This window comes from Salvia splendens, chromosome 13, assembly GCF_004379255.2.
Source record: "Salvia splendens isolate huo1 chromosome 13, SspV2, whole genome shotgun sequence".
NCBI classification, from domain to species: Eukaryota; Viridiplantae; Streptophyta; class Magnoliopsida; order Lamiales; family Lamiaceae; genus Salvia; species Salvia splendens.
The window spans coordinates 7,044,036-7,062,681 of NC_056044.1; the positions used below are offsets into that span (position 1 = coordinate 7,044,036).

General features: G+C 38.1%; 1 protein-coding gene across 1 annotated transcript; it reads left to right on the forward strand.

Moving 5' to 3' along the window:
- Window positions 1-9,178: 9,178 nt before the first annotated feature.
- LOC121761350 (mediator of RNA polymerase II transcription subunit 33B-like) lies at window positions 9,179-18,267 on the forward strand. The gene is made up of 12 exons (XM_042157006.1): window positions 9,179-9,622; window positions 9,892-10,002; window positions 10,944-11,291; window positions 11,477-11,793; window positions 11,871-11,962; window positions 12,545-12,905; window positions 13,439-13,649; window positions 14,245-14,359; window positions 14,576-14,737; window positions 15,230-15,890; window positions 16,434-16,640; window positions 16,957-18,267. Exons 1-12 carry the CDS (start codon window positions 9,345-9,347, stop codon window positions 18,075-18,077), a joined length of 3,984 nt encoding a protein of 1,327 aa, XP_042012940.1. The 5' UTR covers window positions 9,179-9,344; the 3' UTR covers window positions 18,078-18,267.
- Window positions 18,268-18,646: the final 379 nt, after the last annotated feature.

Consider the following 18,646-nt stretch of genomic DNA (forward strand, 5'->3'; position numbering starts at 1 on the left):
CATCGAGGTTTTGAAAGCTTACATGGAGATATGGCGTACGCGGATTGGTCGAGCTATAGTTCATCCTTGGCCGCTCGCTTTGGTGCTCACGCATATGAGGATCCATTAGCTGACCTCAGGAACCTCAAACAAACAGGTACGCTACAAAATTACATGGATACCTTTGATGAATTATATCCTAGAGCTGGAATTAGAGAGGATCAAGCTTTGAGCTTCTTCTTATCTGGATTAATTGATGAACTACAAATGCCTGTGCGTATGTTTAGACCTAAGGCATTATCTGAGGCTTACTCTTTAGCTAAACTACAAGAGTTGACTGTGAGAGCTCTAGGTGTTAAAACAAAGGTTAGTCAGAGCCATGTTCAAGCGAGCAGTAGCTACTATTCTAATAGCAAACCTTTGGCTGTGACTGCTACTAATAAGGTTGGAGTCTTGAATAACTGGAATGGAAGTAACAAGGAGGTTGGTAGACCGAATGGTGTTAGAGCTAGTACCAATTTGACTCCAAAAGAAATGGATGAAAAGAGGGCAAGAAAAGAGTGTTTCTGGTGCACGGAGAAATTCACTCCAAACCACCAGTGTAGTAAGAGAAGATCATATGTTGTGCAGCTACTTGAGGTAGGAGAAGTGGGAAGTAATGAGGTGCAGGAAGTGAGTGAGGATGAAGAAGAAGATGAGAAATCTGATCTGCAGCTCTCCTTACATGCTGTGTGGGGAAAGGATGGACCTCAAGTAATGAGGATTAGAGGGAAATGTCAGGGTAAGATCTTGAGAATATTGATAGATACTGGTAGCACTCACAATTTTTTAAGCTCGAAAGTGGCTAGAAAAATCAATTGTGAACTACTTCCTGTTAATTCAAAAGCTGTGGAAGTAGCTAATGGGCAGATTCTGCAATGTACCCAAAAATGCAATAGGTTGGAATGGGAGATGCAAGGATCCAGATTTCAGAGTGAAGTCTATCTTATTACTCTGGAGACTTATGATCTGATATTGGGTGGAGAATGGTTATCCACTTTGGGCGAGATTAAGTGGAATTTTAACAATCTCAGTATGGTCTTCAAGTTGAATGGAGAGGAAGTGAAACTACAAGGTGAGAGATGGTCACCTAAGGTTGAGCAATTGAATTTTCTACACATAATGAATCCAGATGAAGCTGATGTTAATGAGAGAAAGCTCAGTCAGTGGATACCTGCTGTTGAGTTGGAGGCAGATTTATGTTATGAGCTTAGTGTTGAGGAAATTTGGCCAAAGCTTAATATGATTCTTAAAGAGTTTGCTGAAATATTTGAGGAGCCGAAAACACTACCTCCACAGAGAGAACTGGATCACAAAATTATTTTAAAAGAGGGAGCAGATGCCATCAACATGAGACCTTATAAATATGCTGCACATCAGAAAAATGTTATTGAAGCTATGATTGAAGATATGCTTAAGGCTGGAGTTATTCGACATAGTGAGAGCCCTTTTGCAAGTTCCATTGTGTTGGTTAAAAAGAAGGACTCTACTTGGAGAATGTGTGTGGATTATAGAGCATTGAATGCTATCACTGTCAAAGACAAGTACCCTATACCTGTTATTGAGGAGTTGCTAGATGAATTGGGTAAGGCTGCTTGGTTCTCAAAGATTGATTTAAGGTCAGGTTACTGGCAAGTAAGGATGAGACCGGAGGATGTCCATAAGACTGCTTTTAAAACTCACTCCGGGCACTATGAGTTTTTAGTCATGCCATTTGGTTTGACAAATGCTCCAGCAACATTTCAGAATCTAATGAACACAATTTTCAGAAGTTATTTGAGGAAATTTATACTGGTATTCTTTGATGATATTCTAGTCTACAGCAGCAACCAAGAGGTCCATGAGCAACACTTGAGAGTGGTTCTGGAATTGATGAAAGAACATAGCTTATTAGCTAAAAGGAGCAAGTGTACTTTTGGGTGTAAGAAAGTGGAGTATCTCGGTCATGTTATATCTCATGAAGGGGTCTCAACTGATGAAGGAAAAATAGAAGCAGTGAAACATTGGCCTCAGCCTAAGACTGTCAAACAAGTGAGAAGCTTCCTTGGCTTAACTGGCTATTACAGGAGATTTGTGCATCATTATGGAGTGATAGCTAGACCACTGATAGAGGTGATTAAGGGCAATACATTCAAGTGGACAAATGAAGCACAAGAAGCTTTTGAAAAGCTGAAAATGGCTATGATAACAGCTCCTGTGTTGGCCTTGCCAGATTTTTCTAAAGAGTTCGTTATAGAGACTGATGCTTCGGGATTTGGAATTGGAGCTGTGCTAATGCAAGATAAGCACCCCATAGCCTTCATTAGTAAGTCTCTATCTCCTAAATATCAGACTTTATCAGTATATGAGAAGGAATTGTTGGCTATTTTAATGGCTGTGAAGAAGTGGTATCATTATTTGCAAGGCAAGAAGTTCATCATTCTGACTGATCATCAGAGTTTGAAATATTTGATGGATCAGAAGCTGACTACACCTACTCAACAAGCTTGGATGACCAAGCTAATGCAATTTGATTATGAAATTAGATACAAGAAAGGCATTGAGAATTCAGTGGCTGATGCTTTGTCTAGAGTTCCAGAAGTGATGACTTATGCTCTAACTTCCTTTGTGATTCCTCTTGAGTTAATTGCAAAAGTTAAGGAATCATGGAAAAAAGACACTCTGATCCAGAAAATTTTGGAAGAAAAAAAGCAGAATACAGAGTCTCATCCAAAATTTAGTTGGGAGAGGGAAGAACTGAGAAGAAAAGGCAAGCTGGTGGTGGGAAATGATGTGTTACTTAAGGCTCAGATCTTATCTACTTTCCATGGATCTGCCTTGGCTGGTCATTCAGGAGTATTGGGAACTTACAAGAGGATAGCTGCCATGTTATATTGGCCGAAACTGAGAAAAGATGTCAGAGAGTTTGTGCGACTATGTGTTACTTGCCAAAAATACAAGCCTGGTAATACTTCTCCGTCTGGATTATTACAGCCTCTCCCAATACCTACTGCAATTTATACAGATATCTCAATGGATTTTGTTGAAGCCTTGCCGAGCTCTCAAGGTTATGACACTATATTTGTGGTGGTGGATAGACTAAGTAAATATGCACATTTTATGGCTCTTTCACACCCATTTACAGCAAAGAAAGTAGCTGAGGTGTTTATGGATTCTGTGTTTAAATTGCATGGAATGCCAGTTAAGATTGTGAGTGATAGAGGAGCTATCTTTGTGGGAAGTTTCTGGAAAGAATTCATGAGCTTGTTAGGGGTTGAGTTGTTGTATTCCACGGCTTATCACCCAGAAACGGATGGGCAAACTGAAATAGTCAACTGAAGTTTACAATGCTATTTACGTTGTGCTATGGGAGAGAAACCGCATACTTGGTTCCATTGGTTGAGTTTGGCTGAGTACTGGTACAATACTACCTATCACTCGAGTATTAGAATGACTCCTTTTGAAGCTCTATATGGCTTTGCACCTCCTTTACATGTTCCTTATTTACCGGGTGATTCCAATATTGAAGCAGTCGATCTTGCTCTCAGAGACAGAGAAGAGATGCTTGCTATACTTAAACGAAATGTCCAGAAAGCGGCTGACAGAATGAAGAAACAAGCGGACAAACACAGAAGTGATAAGGAGTTTGAGATAGGGGAGTGGGTTTGGTTGAAATTGAGAGAGTATAGGCAGAGATCCATCCGAGGAAAACACCACAAATTTGAGCCCAAATACTTTGGTCCATATCAGATATTGGATAGGATTGGTGCAGTAGCTTATAAACTCAATCTACCAGCCTCGGCTACAATTCATAATGTGTTTCATGTATCATTGTTGAAACCAGCTTCCCCTCCAACAGGCCCCGTAACTGATCTACCAGAGATATCTCACTTAAATGACGCTATTCCTCAGGCGATACTCGACAGAAAAATGGTTAAGAGACATAATCAAGCGGCTACTAAATGGCTCATCCATTGGGAGGGAAAATCGCCGGCAGATGCTTCATGGGAGTTTGCGGAGGTGATTAAAGCCAGATTTCCATGGTTCCTTGTGGAAAAGGAACCTTAAGAGGGGAGCATTGTTGCATGCATGAGTATAAACCGTAATTAGCTTACATGCATGCAACATTAGCGAACATGCATGCGATATATAAGGAGAGCGCGGTGACGTGGCATTAGTTAAGAGGTCTCAACCAATAAGAAGAGGGCAGTGACGTGTTGCTAGCCAATGAGAAGGAAGTGAGCTAAGATACAGAGAGTATAAATAGCAGTAGTTGTTCTTTCTTTTGAGTTGTCGTGAATATTGTGAGTTGTATGTTTGTTAAGCTCCGATCGTGGATCGCGAGCTCCTCTTTGCTTCTTATTCGATTGTAGAACATTATCATTGTTAATGCAATCCATTCTATTGATCATTCAAGTGTTGAGATCTGCGTTTTATCGCTGAGTTCGGCAACGCCGAACTAAGAGAGGAAGATCGAGAAGAGGTCACTGAGATCGGCAGTGACGAGCGCCGAACTAAGAAAGGAAGACCGAGAAGAGGTCACTGAGCTCGGCAGTGACGAGCTAAGATAGGCCGACCGCGAAGAAGTCATTGAGTTCGGCAGTGACGAGCCAAGATAGGCCGACCGCGGCGTAAGATCGTAACAGAGCCGTGAGATTATTTTAGTTGGGACGGCAAGATTTGGGAATTTGAATACTTCACACTTTGGTTGGTACCTGTTACTGAATTAACAAGGCTGAAATTCTTTTAAATTTTTTTCTTTTCAATCAGGAATCATATGAGTTAGGCTTGTCGTTTTCGGGTTATGAACTGAAAATCAGGGCCTTGTGCTTCGATTGTTTGTGTCTTGAGTTGTATTGTTAATTCTTTTGCATAGGCTACTTGTGCCATGGAAAGTTTTGATTGAGAATGAAGCTAGATCAGTTTGTGTATGTACAAACTTTCTTGAAAGATTTCATTAAAAACTTCACTTTGATGTGTTTGTAGATTACTCTTTCTTAATTTATGATGGAACTAGTTTGAATACAGTTCCAAAAGCCTAGTCAAATTTCCATCTTTCCAAGTGTTTGTATAAGTCTTATACAACAGATGGCCTTCCTTGGGTGTGCGTGTTTAATCGCATCCGTAAACTTACTTTGCTACCTCTGAGTATTCATCGTCAGTAACGTTGTTTATATGTAAGATTCTAACATCTGTGGTCTTGCTCTGTGCATGTAATGTCTATCTGTGATCTATTGATTTCTCTTTGTAAATTTTGTTTTCTCGAGATACTGATACTAATTGAGGAGTACTATTTTCATACTACAAACCTTTTCTTGTGGTGCTATTTTTTAACCCTCATATATTTGATTTCCCACACTACTTATATTCATGTAATCCCATGTTTTGTATCCGTACTATCTTGTGCCCCTGCTAAAAAAACGGACTTTTTTACAGCTTTCAGTGCGAAACTGCTTCATTCGAGGATCTGTGGTCCGATACGTCCAATTGCCACCCGAGGGAGTTGATGTTGAGCTTCTGCATGATGCCACTAGAAGAGAAGCACGAGGGGGTTAACTCGAGGTGACCCAAGCCTTGTTGTTATGAGCTCGAAGCAGTGGATTCTTCGTCTTAAGTTTGGGAGACTTTTTACTCCTGCATTACTTGGAAATAGTATTTCTTTTCAAATTCGGGCATGGGCTATTTGGATGTATAGACATTTGTGTAGTTGACATTGATTAATCTTAATGCTATATGCCTCACATACGATTTTATATATGGATTATTAGATGATGTCGTGTTATCGTATAAATAATACAGTAGTATTTAGGATTTAAGAACTTCAACGAAATGGATGAATGAAATTGAATACTGCATACTTAATTCTTAGGGTTCCAATTCTATACATGTATAAGTATATAACCAACCCAAATTATAACCAACCATATAAATCTATAATTTTTATTAGGTCACGTCTCAAGTGATTGACTGCTTTTCGGCGCGTATTTGGGAAAAAGATAATCGGTACGTGTTTGGAGAAAATGATGTAATAAATAATGTAGATACGACTCTCTTCTATATTATTCTCTCTCTAACTTTACTTTCTCTACATTTTGACTATTTATTATCATTTTTGCAAAATAATGTTGATCCTATGTTGATTCTAAATTCTGTGTTGATTTTATGTAGATTTTTTGTTGAATTTATGTCCATTGTCTTAATAGTGTTGAAATTGTGTTAATTCAGTGATGATTCTAAAATTTGTGTTGATTTTATGTCGATTTTTGGTTGAATTTGTGTCCATTGTCTTAATCGTGTTGAATCACTTCTGCTAATTTTGTGTTGAATTTGGTCCACTGCGTTTGTGCTAAATTTGTGATTAATTTGTATTGATTGCACGTTGATTTTGTGTTGATCTCGTGTGTTGATTTGAGGTGCATTCTATACTGTAAGTTTAGTTAATTTTGTGTTGATTTTGTGAAAATGGTTATGTTGGCAGGAAAGGGTAAATCTAAAGTTACGTTGCAGATTTTGAGGGGGCGGTATTGCAAGACAATGATTCTTTCGCAATCCAACAAAGTCAAGGACCGATTCACAGCTTACATGAACAGTTACATCAACGTGACCCCTCGTTTAGAACAGATTTCGCGAGGCATGTCAATGGTTTGTTGAACAAAGATCCCAATAAAATGCCCAACAAGGAGCCGGCAAAGAAGAAAAGAAAGTGTGTTTGTTTGTTTTGAGAAAGTTGGTGGTTTTTGTGCAAGTTCAAGCAACAGTTTGGTAATTAGTAATTAGTTTAGTTGTTGAAACCATTTATTTTGAAACCATTTAGTTTAGTTGTTGAAACTATTTCACAGTGTACTTTGTTGTGATTTGAGAAAGGTTCCTTTTTTGTAACATTGTTCTTATATGAATTTAAAACAGTAGGAACGCATTTCATTTCAAATTGATTACATTTTTGGTCTTTATTCTCTTATAAGAACGTAACAAATATTTGTCCAAAGTTGGTAGAAATATTGAACAGACAAAAGCAATTAAAAGAACGAAAACTTGCTTATCAAATAGTTGAAAATCTAAACCATTGTTGAAACAATAATACTATAGCATTACAATGTCAATACATGATCAACAAATATCATCACAGTGTCAACACATGATCAACGTAATAGTAAAAGAATATCTATACAGGATCAACAAATATCATCAGAATGCCAATACATTATCGACAAATAGCATCACAATGTCAATGCAAGATCAATAAATGGCATTAAAAAAAGTCAATACAGGATCAACTAAAAGCATCACAACGTCAACAGACAATCATAAATACGCCTAAGCCTACACCATCGACATAATTCATCAAAATGTCAATACATTATCCGAAGCTGCTTACGCCGGTGACAATACAGTCAGAAAAAAATTCTTTAATACGCAGGCAAAGAAATCGTATTAAGTCTTGAGGATGGGTAAGAATTAGGCTGATAATAAAGTTTTGACATCCATTACAATGGTGTAAAGATCCTTTTGAAGAGGTGAATATTTTCAGTTTGGAAGGTGGGAGAGAAATTAGGAACGTATAAACTGCTGAGAAAATTAAGTTACAAAATAACCCTATGTTGACAAAATATATACTCTTGTTGACATAGAAATTGAACGCAATATTAACCACATATCTGTGATAATTAATGGCTAGGCTTAAAGTTTTAAGTTTGTATTAAATATATGGTTTGCATTTGATCACATCCCTATAAAGTTATATGGTTTGCATTTAAGTTACGAATAATTATAACGATATAGTTATAGAAATACTGCTATTAATTTATTTCATACTATAAAGCAATTGAACAAGTATGTAACCACCATCTAAAATTGCACCGGCCAATATATAAAACAATATAGTATATTTAGGCCATCCACAACGCTGTCACTTCTCCGTCCCTTAAAATACTATTCATGAGCCCCACTGTACTTTTTTACTCCATCTCTTAACTAAGGGACGGAACTTGCAACCCCCCGTCCCTTAAATTACTATTCATTCAATTTCTTTTTTATTTTTATTTCCAAACAAATTAATTAAAAAAAACACACTTCATTAAAAATAAAATAAAATTACAACATAAAATAAAAATACAACTTAAAATTCAAAAAAATAAAAAAAAACACATAATTAAAATCCTGAAAAAATAAAAATGACATAATTTAAAATACAATTTATAGAAAATAAAAAAAACTACTCCGCAGGCGAATCATCCCCCGAAGGCGGTGGAGGTGCACTGAAGCCGTGAGGAGGCGGAATGCCAAGTTGTGCTGCCATAAACTCAATTCCGTTAAGACATGCTTGTTATTGGGGAGGCGTCATGCGGGAAGTGTCCGCCATTGTGGCGGTCATGTACATGCCCCCCCAGTCGCCGAACGCGTTGATGTTGAACCCGCTGGAGCCGCCACCGCCAGAGTTCCCGTCGCCGGACATTTTGTGATGAGAGGTTAGATGAAAATTGGAGAGGAAATGAAGATGATTTGAGAAGAATAGATGTGTAATTGTGTGTGAAATGGGGATGAATTATGAGTATTAATATAGTAAAAAAAATAAAAAAAAAACAAAAAAAGGAAAAAACGGTAATATAACGGTAATATTACCGTTTTTCATTTTTAATTTTTTTTATTTAATTCGATTTTTTTTTAAAAAAATAATTTATTGCGTCAGTGTGCCGATGCCCACTCGCGGGCCGGCGAGTAGGCGTCACGCATGGCGCGTGGCGAGACATCTCGCCATTCGTCACTGTGGGACGGAATGCAGAATGGGCTGGGGACGAGACGGGGCGCTGCAACGCGTCACGCCGCCGTCCCGTCCCTTAGTGACGGAATACGGGCCACCCTCGTGACGCGTTGCTGGTGGCCTTATCAATAGCAATCAATCAGTATTCATAGGTGGTGTTCAGTTTCATAGATAAAATAGTACTAAGATATAATCTAGAATTGAGTTGAGAGATTATTTTAGTTAAGAGCGTTGACGATGACTAATTATCACATGATTATTCATTTAAGATTGAGTTGTAAGACTCAATCTCATAAATCAAATACACTGCATATTTAATATTGAGATACGATCTTAGTATTAAATATGGACCATATTATAAAGTGCTAGCAATTAATTAGTTTAATAGATGCTTTATTATTTTGTTAGCATGAATGTCCGCATTTAAAAATAGCGGCCAATAAACTAAACCTTGTTCCAATTCGCCCTGTCGTTTCAGTTCAAATTTGCCGTCACACAGTGAAGGTATCGCCGGAGTATTTCTTCCTCCCATGCCCTAATTTCCTACTGCTCCGGTGCTACAGTTCAGCAATTCCCAATTAGTGATCACATGGCAGCGGAGACGGCGAAGCAGAGGCTCTGGGACTATGTGCTGGAGCTGACCAAGGCCGCGCAGGAGAAGGGCACCGATCCCCTCATATGGGCTATGCAGCTTTCCTCCACCCTCACCACCGCCGGAGTTTCCATGCCATCCGTAGAGCTCGCTGACCTTCTCGTTTCTCATATTTGCTGGTCCAATAACCATCCAATTGCCTGGAAGTTCCTCGAGAAAGCGCTCACTGTTCGTATCGTTCCACCCATGCTCGTCCTTGCGCTTCTTTCCACTAGGTCACCTTTCATCACATGCCTTTCTCTTGCTAAATTATGATATACTACTATATCTGTATTTTGTCTTGATTTCTCTTCTAGGTATGACTGTTAGGTCACAATTTAAGCTAGATTGTTCTGTTTTACAGCTTAATTCTACGACATCTTAGAGTAGTAGTACTACTCTTATTTGAACTGAAAAAAATGTTACCAGTACATAGTACCAAAAGACTGCTGACCAAGGTGTCGTATGGCATGTTCATTTATTCATGTCTTGTAGTGTTGTGCAGGGTAATACCGAGTCGAAGGAGGTACCCAGTGGCATACAGATTGTATATGGAGCTTCTTAAGAGATATGCATTCTCATTGTTGTCTCTGATCAATGGTCCTAACTATCACAAGTATGATATTATTGCGTTATTTTGCGAGCCTGGTTTCAATTTCTCTAACATTTATGCTATAGTATCAAAGTAATAGATAATTTTCATTTTGATCTCTTGGATTTCTTTATCCTCTGCCAACATCTGTGGTATTGCTTAGTTGAGTGACAAGATATCAGATAATGTTCCCAAAAGATTTGTTGTGTTTAATTTAACCTGAAGGTTAGCTTAGGTTTCCAGGAGCTCTAATGCTATTGGGTAATACTGATTACTAGAGCTGTTTCTTATTTACTTGGGACATCTTTGGGGATGTTCAATATAAGGAATTTGGCTTCTGGATCAGGTGAAAGTTTTTATCAGTGCACATCCATTAGCAGCACGCTTGTCATAGAAATTGTTTGTTCTCTGACCACCATTCAATCTAAGAACAATCCATTGTAATTAGCTTATCCCGAAGTGTGTTCAGGGTATGGAGCTAGAAAATAGGATGAGAACTAGATGTATTTTTATATTTTACTCCAATAGGTTATGTATGTCCTATCATCTTTGACGTAAGTTTGTGCTTTATGCATGTCCATCTTCAATGAATGTGAGCACGAGACTATAGGATTCTGCTCGGACAAATGTTTTAACCCTAAAGTATTTACTATGTTTTAGAGATAAAATTTATCATGAGAGATTTGTTTACTTGTACAAAATTCCCATATTATCTGATATGTTTTCTTTTCCTCTATTATAATTTTGTAAACGCAAGTGATGTGCATACTGGACTTGGTTTTTGTAACTTTTCCTTTTACTTCTTTTTTTCCTTTCTGGAAAGCCAAACTCCATTTATCTTATACTGGCACGCAAGCTGGGATTTGTGAGATCCTTCTAATTTTGTTGAATTTCTCTATCTTTTGGCCTTGGACTAGGTCCAGATTCTGTTACTCCAACTGATTACTAGAACCATTGAATTGCAGGATAATGGAATCTATCAATGATGTTCTCCAGTTTTACCAAATATTTGGTGTTCAATTCTCTGAACCAGGGATTCTAGTTGTTATATTTGTATTCTCTGTTGTATGGGAGCTACTTGATGCTTCACTCGATGATGAAGGTCTGTTAGAATTCACAGCTGAAAAGAAATCGAGGTGGCTAGTTAGGAGTCAAGACATGGACATAGACTATCTTGATAACTTTGATGGAAAAAGAATGGAACACCAGGAAGCATTGAGTAAGATAAATAGTATTATGGCTGTTGAATTGCTTGCGGAGTTTTTCCGTGATAAAACAACTTCTAGGATTCTCTACTTGGCCCGTCGAAATATGTAAGTTTCCTTTTTTTTGGCTCTCATAATATTGTGTCATGCCTTCGGCATTGAGTTCTAATTATATGGCAGAATAGTGAATACTTTTCCCTTAATGTTATATAGCCTGGAAACTTTAGCTGTTGGACTTCTTTCCTTTGGGATTGTATGCAGGATCTGAAACATTCACCATCTTTTACTTTTAGGCCAGTGGATTGGGAATGCTTCATCGATCATTTAAGACTGCTGGCTGCCAAGTCTGGTTCTTTAAGAAACTCAAAAAACATATCCCCAGAGGCACTCTTGCAGTTGGCATCTGCTGCACGCCAAGTTCTGTCTCCTAAATGCAAAACAAACTCACAGAAACAACTTCATGCAGTAGCAGCTATTTCTCCTATGTCGTCTGCCGGCCATTGTCTTGCTACAGTTCGTTCAGAACTTTGGCTTCCCATAGATCTTTATTTAGAAGATACAATGGATGGATCACAAGTCAGAGCTACCAGTGCTGTTGAAACTCTTACTGGTACGTATATATACAATCACATGTTTTCAAGTTAATTCTCTTTATATAAATTTTTTAGCACAGAATTGGTTTGTCAGGTTTGGTGAAAGGTCTGCAGGCTTTAAATGAGACCACTTGGCAAGAGGCATTTCTTGGTTTGTGGACTGCAGCTTTACGTCTTGTCCAGAGGGTGAGTGCTAATTTAAAATAATGAAATACATAGTTTTCTTAGTATAATCTTAAATAAAGACAAGATTGCCCTTTTTGTTTCTCTGCCCGAGCATTAATTGAAACACACCCGATAATACGGGCTCAGTAATCATGTGGAAAAATGATAGACTATTTCTGTGCTTCCTGCTGTGCTGTCAAGACTGGTCATTTTCACTGGATATGGATGATTATTAAAGTATTAAATCCTTTGATCAAAGAAAAACACAATGTTATCAACTTATCATAATGTGTTAGCATATGGTTTTCATTTCACTTACTGACTTACTGAGGGTTTTTGTTAGTTCATTTGATGCATTCGTATAAATATGATGATTGTCCTTCAACCGGAAAGGAAAATAACAGCTATATGAACTAGTCAATTGAAATTGTTTTGCCTAAATTCTCTGCATGAAGCTGCTGTTAATATTCACCTGGTAAATTACATGTCGGTGGATGTTTCCATTGTTGATTAGTTTGGTAAAATTGTTATGAGGAATCTCTACATTAGTAAGATATTAAACTGTGCTCACCTCTGTGAAAACTTTCCTCTGTATCTTCACAGGAGAGGAATTCAAGTGAGGGCCCTGTTCCCCGCATTGATACTTGTTTATGCATGTTATTGTCCATTGCAATACTTGCAGTTGTTAATATTATTGAAGAGGACGAGAATGAGTTGAATGGTGAAGCTGAACAATGTGCAGTCAGTCAGAGAAAAAATATTGAACAGGTGGGAAAACGCCGTCAAGACTTAATTTCAAGCCTTCAGCGGTTGGATGACTTTGAAGGGTTGTTGACTGCACCACCACCTGTTAGTTCTTTGGCCAATCAAGCTGCTGCAAAAGCAATGTTCTTCCTTTCAGGCATGTCTGTTGGTAGTGGCCAACTTAGTGGCATGAGCTTGAATGACATACCCTTGAATTGCTGTGAGTATTTATAGCATCTGCTTTTAATTTTTAATGCGTAATTATTTTATTTTATTTATTTTTTGTTACTTGTACATCATTATGAACATCAGGAATTTTACACTCACAAAATTACCATTTGTAGAAGTTTTTGTCTGGATTTTTCTCTACCTGAGATTGTTTTAGTTGATTTCTGATTTTGAGCTACTATTGGATCTGAATAGGACTCTACCCAACGCAGTTTTTTCAAATAAGTATTACAAATAAACACTATTTCTTGTGATATGAAATGGTGAATTTTCTTCATCAATAGTTCTTCCTTCTGTCTACTGGTCAATGATTCGGCCTCATTTACCTTATTTCTCTTTTCATTTATATGCCCATATCTATCTATCTATGTCTGTTAGTTCTTTACCCGGGTTCTATAGTCTCTTTCTGGTGGACAGTCATGGGAGCACACTGCAGTGATGTACTTCTGTATCTTTCCTGCTTTTCGTGTTCCTGTTTATTGTTGAAAGTGACCCCCTCTGATCCGTTTTTTTTATCACATGCAGCTGGTAATCTCAGGCATCTTATTGTTGAAGCTTGCATTGCTAGAAATGTGTTGGACACATCAGCGTATATGTGGCCTGGATATGTAAAAGGTCGCTGCAGCCCAATTCCTCGAAACATTTCTGGGCAAGTGCCTGGTTGGTCTTCTTTCATGAAAGGGTCACCTTTAACTCCTCCAATGGTCAGTGCGTTGGTGTCAACTCCAGCAACTAGGTAGGCATTACGTACAATTTTGAAAATTTTAATTTTCTTTCACAACTCTTGTATGTGCTATTCAGATGCCAAGTGCCCAAGGTCTGAAATTATAATATCTTTATCAGTTTTGCTGCTAATGTTGCTGCCAAATACTTCATGGCTTGTTTTACTAGGGCAATTGGATCTCTAAGACCAGATTTGGGATCTAAACTTGTCCCTCATTTTGCTATTCCCTTTTTCATGTTCCTGCTGAACTGGGAAAGACAAGAATCATTTTGAAACAAAGGACTTCAACCCACACATTCTCTGTGTTTTCTTGTACCTTCAGAACAATTTTCTAAGTAAGTTTAACAAGACAATAGATTTTAAAATTTGATCTATCAAATTACTACCCATTCGTCATGGTGCTGTGACGGTTATCATCTGTTTAACTGAATATCCTAATTTGGATTATCAACTGACTTATATATTCCAAGTTTCAGTTTGATTGGTAGCCAATAATAGTAAGATGCAATGATGCATAGATAAGATTGTTCTTTAATGCTTAAACCCATGTCATATTTTTCCTTCTGTTAGTAAGAAAACTGAGTTTGAGCTTGTGCATCGATATAAGCTTAGCAGAGTTAGAGCGACTGTATGAGATTGCTGTCAGTGGCACAGATGATGAGAAGATCTCGGCTGCCACAATATTCTGTGGGGCTTCTCTTACTCGTGGTTGGAGCATACAGGTAATAGATTTTCAATTTGCTATAGAAACTAAGAAAAGAGTACTACTGATTAAAGTGTTTCTTCAATATTTTCCTCCTTGAAATTTATGTTTGTTGATTGCTAATTCTATAAATCCTGAAAATAGAAGAGATATCAAATGAATCATTTGAGCCAAAGTGACTCTTTCCCCCTTTTCTTTCTCTCTCTGAAAATAAGCATTGTGCATATGCTTACAGGAACATACAGGTCTTCTAATCACAAGACTGCTCTCGCCTGCTGTCCCTACAGATTTCTCTGGAAGTGAAAGCCATTTGATTGACTCTGCTCCATTTTTGAATGTTATTCTTGTCGGAGTTTCATCTATTGACTGTGTTCAGATCTTTTCCTCGCATGGCTTGGTAGGTCCATCTATATTAAATCTAGTTTTTAGTTTCATTCGACTAAAGTTCAAAATTGGTTAACTTTTTGACGGAACCGTTAAATATGGACCAAAACATATTATTTGGGACCAGAAGCTATCACACTTAATGTGTAGGACCAGAAAGTTTATTCGGACAAATGTAGAGGACCAATTTGGGAATTTTGTCATTTTATTTTCTTGAAGTTGAATACCATGATAAAAAAGGATAGTATGCAACATTTTTATCCATGATGTGAAGGCCATTATCAATGAACCTGGGAAGCCATATCTATTCCCTGTCCCAGGTCTCTAATCAATCTAGTCTCCCTTTTTTAAAATGAATAAAATCCGAGTCTTAAAAAATCAGTGAACAAGAGTGAGTAGAACAAAGCAATAAGGTTTTTTTTAAGCCAATGCTCATTTCTCAATGTATGTGGAGTACTAAAAATATAAAAAAATGCTCTAACTTTGTACAAAAAAAATTATTCAGGTTCCTCAACTTGCTGCTGCATTGATGCCAGTTTGTGAGGTCTTCGGTTCCTATGCACCAACTATGTCATGGAGTCTTAACACCGGGGAGGAAATTTCTTCTCATGTTGTATTTTCAAATGCATTTACTATGCTGCTGAAGTTGTGGAGATTTGATCAGCCACCTATGGAACATGTAAGGGGGGACGTTACTCCAGTAGGATCTCATTTAACCCCAGACTACCTCCTATTGGTGCATAATTCCCAATTGGCTTCATATGAAGATTCACCAAAAAATCAAAATAAAACAAATAAACCTTCAAGATTATCATACACATCTCCGAAAGGACCCATATTCATGGATTCTTTTCCAAAATTGAAGCGATGGTACAGAAAACATCAGGAATGTATTGTTTCTATTCTTTCTGGTCTAAAACCGGGAAATCCTGTTCACGAGATTGTGGAGGCTCTCCTAAACATGATGTTCAGAAAAATTAACAGAGGTCAAACCCTGGCTTCTACAACTTCTGGAAGCAGCACTTCATCTGCATCTGGACCTGATGATTACTCTCTCCGTCTTAAGCTACCTGCTTGGGATATTCTTGAGGCAGTTCCTTTCGTCCTTGATGCCGCCCTTACAGCCTGTGCCCATGGGAGACTATCGCCTCGTGAATATACCACCGGTTTGTCAAAATGTTTACAATTAAATGTACTTGGTATTTTGGGATAGACTTTTCTCATGTTACACTCTGTTACTTCACAAATACATCATCCTGTTTTGTGAAATCCATTTGCACTGCACACAAGAGAAAATATCCATTTTACCCAGTTTCATTGGACCTGCAAACAAATCTCCCAAGAATGCACACATTTGTTTTCTGATTGATATGCATGAAACTGTTATCTGATTAAAGCGAATAGGTTTTGGCTGCCTCTTATAATCGTCAACTATAGTCTTACCAATCGGATGGTTTAATATCTTAGATTGGAATATATGAGTCCAATCGGATTGTTTACTATCTTTGATTGGAATATATGAGTATTTGTCTGTAACATTCAGTTTTAGATTCTCAAAGCTCATATATCAAAATAGATTATGAATGAATGTGTTGAAAAAGCATTGCTCCTGTTGCATCTGTATATCTATTATTAGTTGCATGCTGTCACTTCTGTTCCTTCCATCTTGCATCAATCTTACAAAGTGACATCATTGTTTTTCATCTCAGGGCTCAAAGATCTTGCTGATTTTCTTCCTGCATCTTTGGCCACTATTGTAAGTTACTTTTCAGCAGAAGTGACTCGGGGTCTTTGGAAGCCCGCTTGTATGAATGGAACTGATTGGCCAAGCCCTGCCGCAAATTTAGCCATGGTTGAGCAACTGATACATAAAATCTTGGCTGCCACTGGTGTCGATGTCCCAGATCTTTCTGACGGTATGTCTTTTTAGTGCTGGCCTTATATTTTGTCTAATAATAACTCAAGTAGACTCATTATATTTGCCTTAAACAGCCTATTACTGCCTAGTTTTCTTTTCTCTAGAATTCACAGTATTTCTTTTTGCTTAAGTAAATTCAAAATTAGATCCAAAATATAGTTATTAGGAGTACGTATTTATGATAAGAGTAATTCAAATAATATAGAGAGTTTTTATTGGAGTAACTTACATGTCTTCTGGGAGTAATTCAAATGGGACTCCCAAGCCTATTGATCGTTGGTTCAACATTACGCTAACAAGTATCATTGTTGCAGGGGGAAGCTCTATGCTCACACTTCCATTACCCTTGGCAGCTATGGTGAGCCTCACAATAACATATAAACTTGACAGGGGTTCTGAGCGTCTTCTTAATCTGATTGGTCCAGCCTTAAGTAGTCTTGGCATAAGTTGCCCGTGGCCATGTATGCCAATAATATCTTCTCTATGGATTCAAAAAATAAAACGGTGGAGCGACTTTCTTGTTTTCTCCGCATCCCAAACCGTGTTCCACCACAATCATGATGCCATAGTTCAACTCCTCAGAGTCTGTTTTGCGACAGCCCTTGGTTCAAACTCTTCCTCCGTTGCAAGCAAAGGTGGTGTGGGTGCTCTTCTGGGTCATGGTTTCGGTTCCAACTTCTCTGGAGGCCTTTCTGCTGTTGCCCCCGGAATTCTCTACTTGAGAGTTCACCGAGCTGTCAGAAATATCATGTTTATGATTGAAGAAATCGTCTCTCTCCTAATGCACACTGTCAAAGATATCATGAACAGCGGGTTACCCCCGGAGAAAATGGAGAAGCTGAAGAAGACGAAGTTCAGCATGAAGTACGGCCAAGTTTCACTCTCTGCTGCGATGAGTCAGGTGAAGCTTGCAGCTTCACTGGGAGCTTCCTTAGTTTGGCTCACCGGTGGATTAAGCTCAGTGCAGGCGGTATTCAACGAGATTCTACCCTCGTGGTTCCTTTCCCTTCATGGATCCTATCCCAACCGACAGGATTCAGGAGGTATGGGCGCGATGCTGGCTGGGTATGCTCTCGCCTACTTCACTGTGTATTCCGGGATGTTCGCGTGGGGGGCTGATTCAGCATCAGTTGCATCCAAGCGACGGCCCAAGGTTCTCCAGAAGTACTTGGAGTTTGTTGCGAGTGCCATTGACGGGAAAATATCACTCAGGTGTAACAAGGCCACATGGAGGGCATACGTAACGAGGTATCTGAGTCTGATGGTGAGATGCACGCCCGCTTGGACGCTCGAAGTGGACGTGGAGGTTATCAAGAGAGTGAGTAAGGGGCTGAAGCAGTGGAATGAGGAGGAACTGGCTTTGGCTCTTCTTGGAATAAGTGGGATTGGCGCAATGGGTGCTGCTGCAGAAATGATTGTAGAAACTGGAATCTGATTTTTCGTAGAGTAGTGAGAAGAATGTATAGGAGAAGAAGACTCCGTCTTTGAAGAGAGAGATGATATTTATGTATACTAGGTAGTTGAATTTAAACTCGTAAATCATCAAATTCCCCTCATAATTTTCAGCTTTTTAAAATCATTAGCTCATGTCAAATTTCAATTTTTGATAAATTTTTCCTGTCCTACTTTTATCATTTTGATCATTAGTTTTTTTTTTTTTTTTGATAAATATTTTTCTCTATAATGAAGTGGACATCATTCACAATAAACAATATTCTAAATTTTTTTTCATTGTTTATATCTCATATTTATCAATTGTGTTTTAAAATTTGTATTATTTCAAAGTGTATTATTATTATTGGATGGAGAGGAAGTATGTTTGAGGAGAAAAAGGAGCTATTGGATTGAACCCTTTTACTCACCCCGGACATTCCACATGGATTAAATTGGTCCACAGGCATCGCGATAAGTCCTCTGTCCTACTACAGTTGCCGCTAAAACCTTTACTTTCACCATTAAATATTTAATGTTAAAAAAGTATTAATTTTCAATTAAGCCGAGTAA

Bases quoted from the DNA above. Each gene is read 5' to 3' on its own strand.
- LOC121761350 (XM_042157006.1), top strand. From the start codon at position 9,345: ATGGCAGCGGAGACGGCGAAGCAGAGGCTCTGGGACTATGTGCTGGAG. The intron at 9,623-9,891 runs GTCACCTTTCAT...AGTGTTGTGCAG, and splicing joins CTTGCGCTTCTTTCCACTAG to GGTAATACCGAGTCGAAGGA. The intron at 11,794-11,870 runs GTACGTATATAT...TTGGTTTGTCAG, and splicing joins TGCTGTTGAAACTCTTACTG to GTTTGGTGAAAGGTCTGCAG.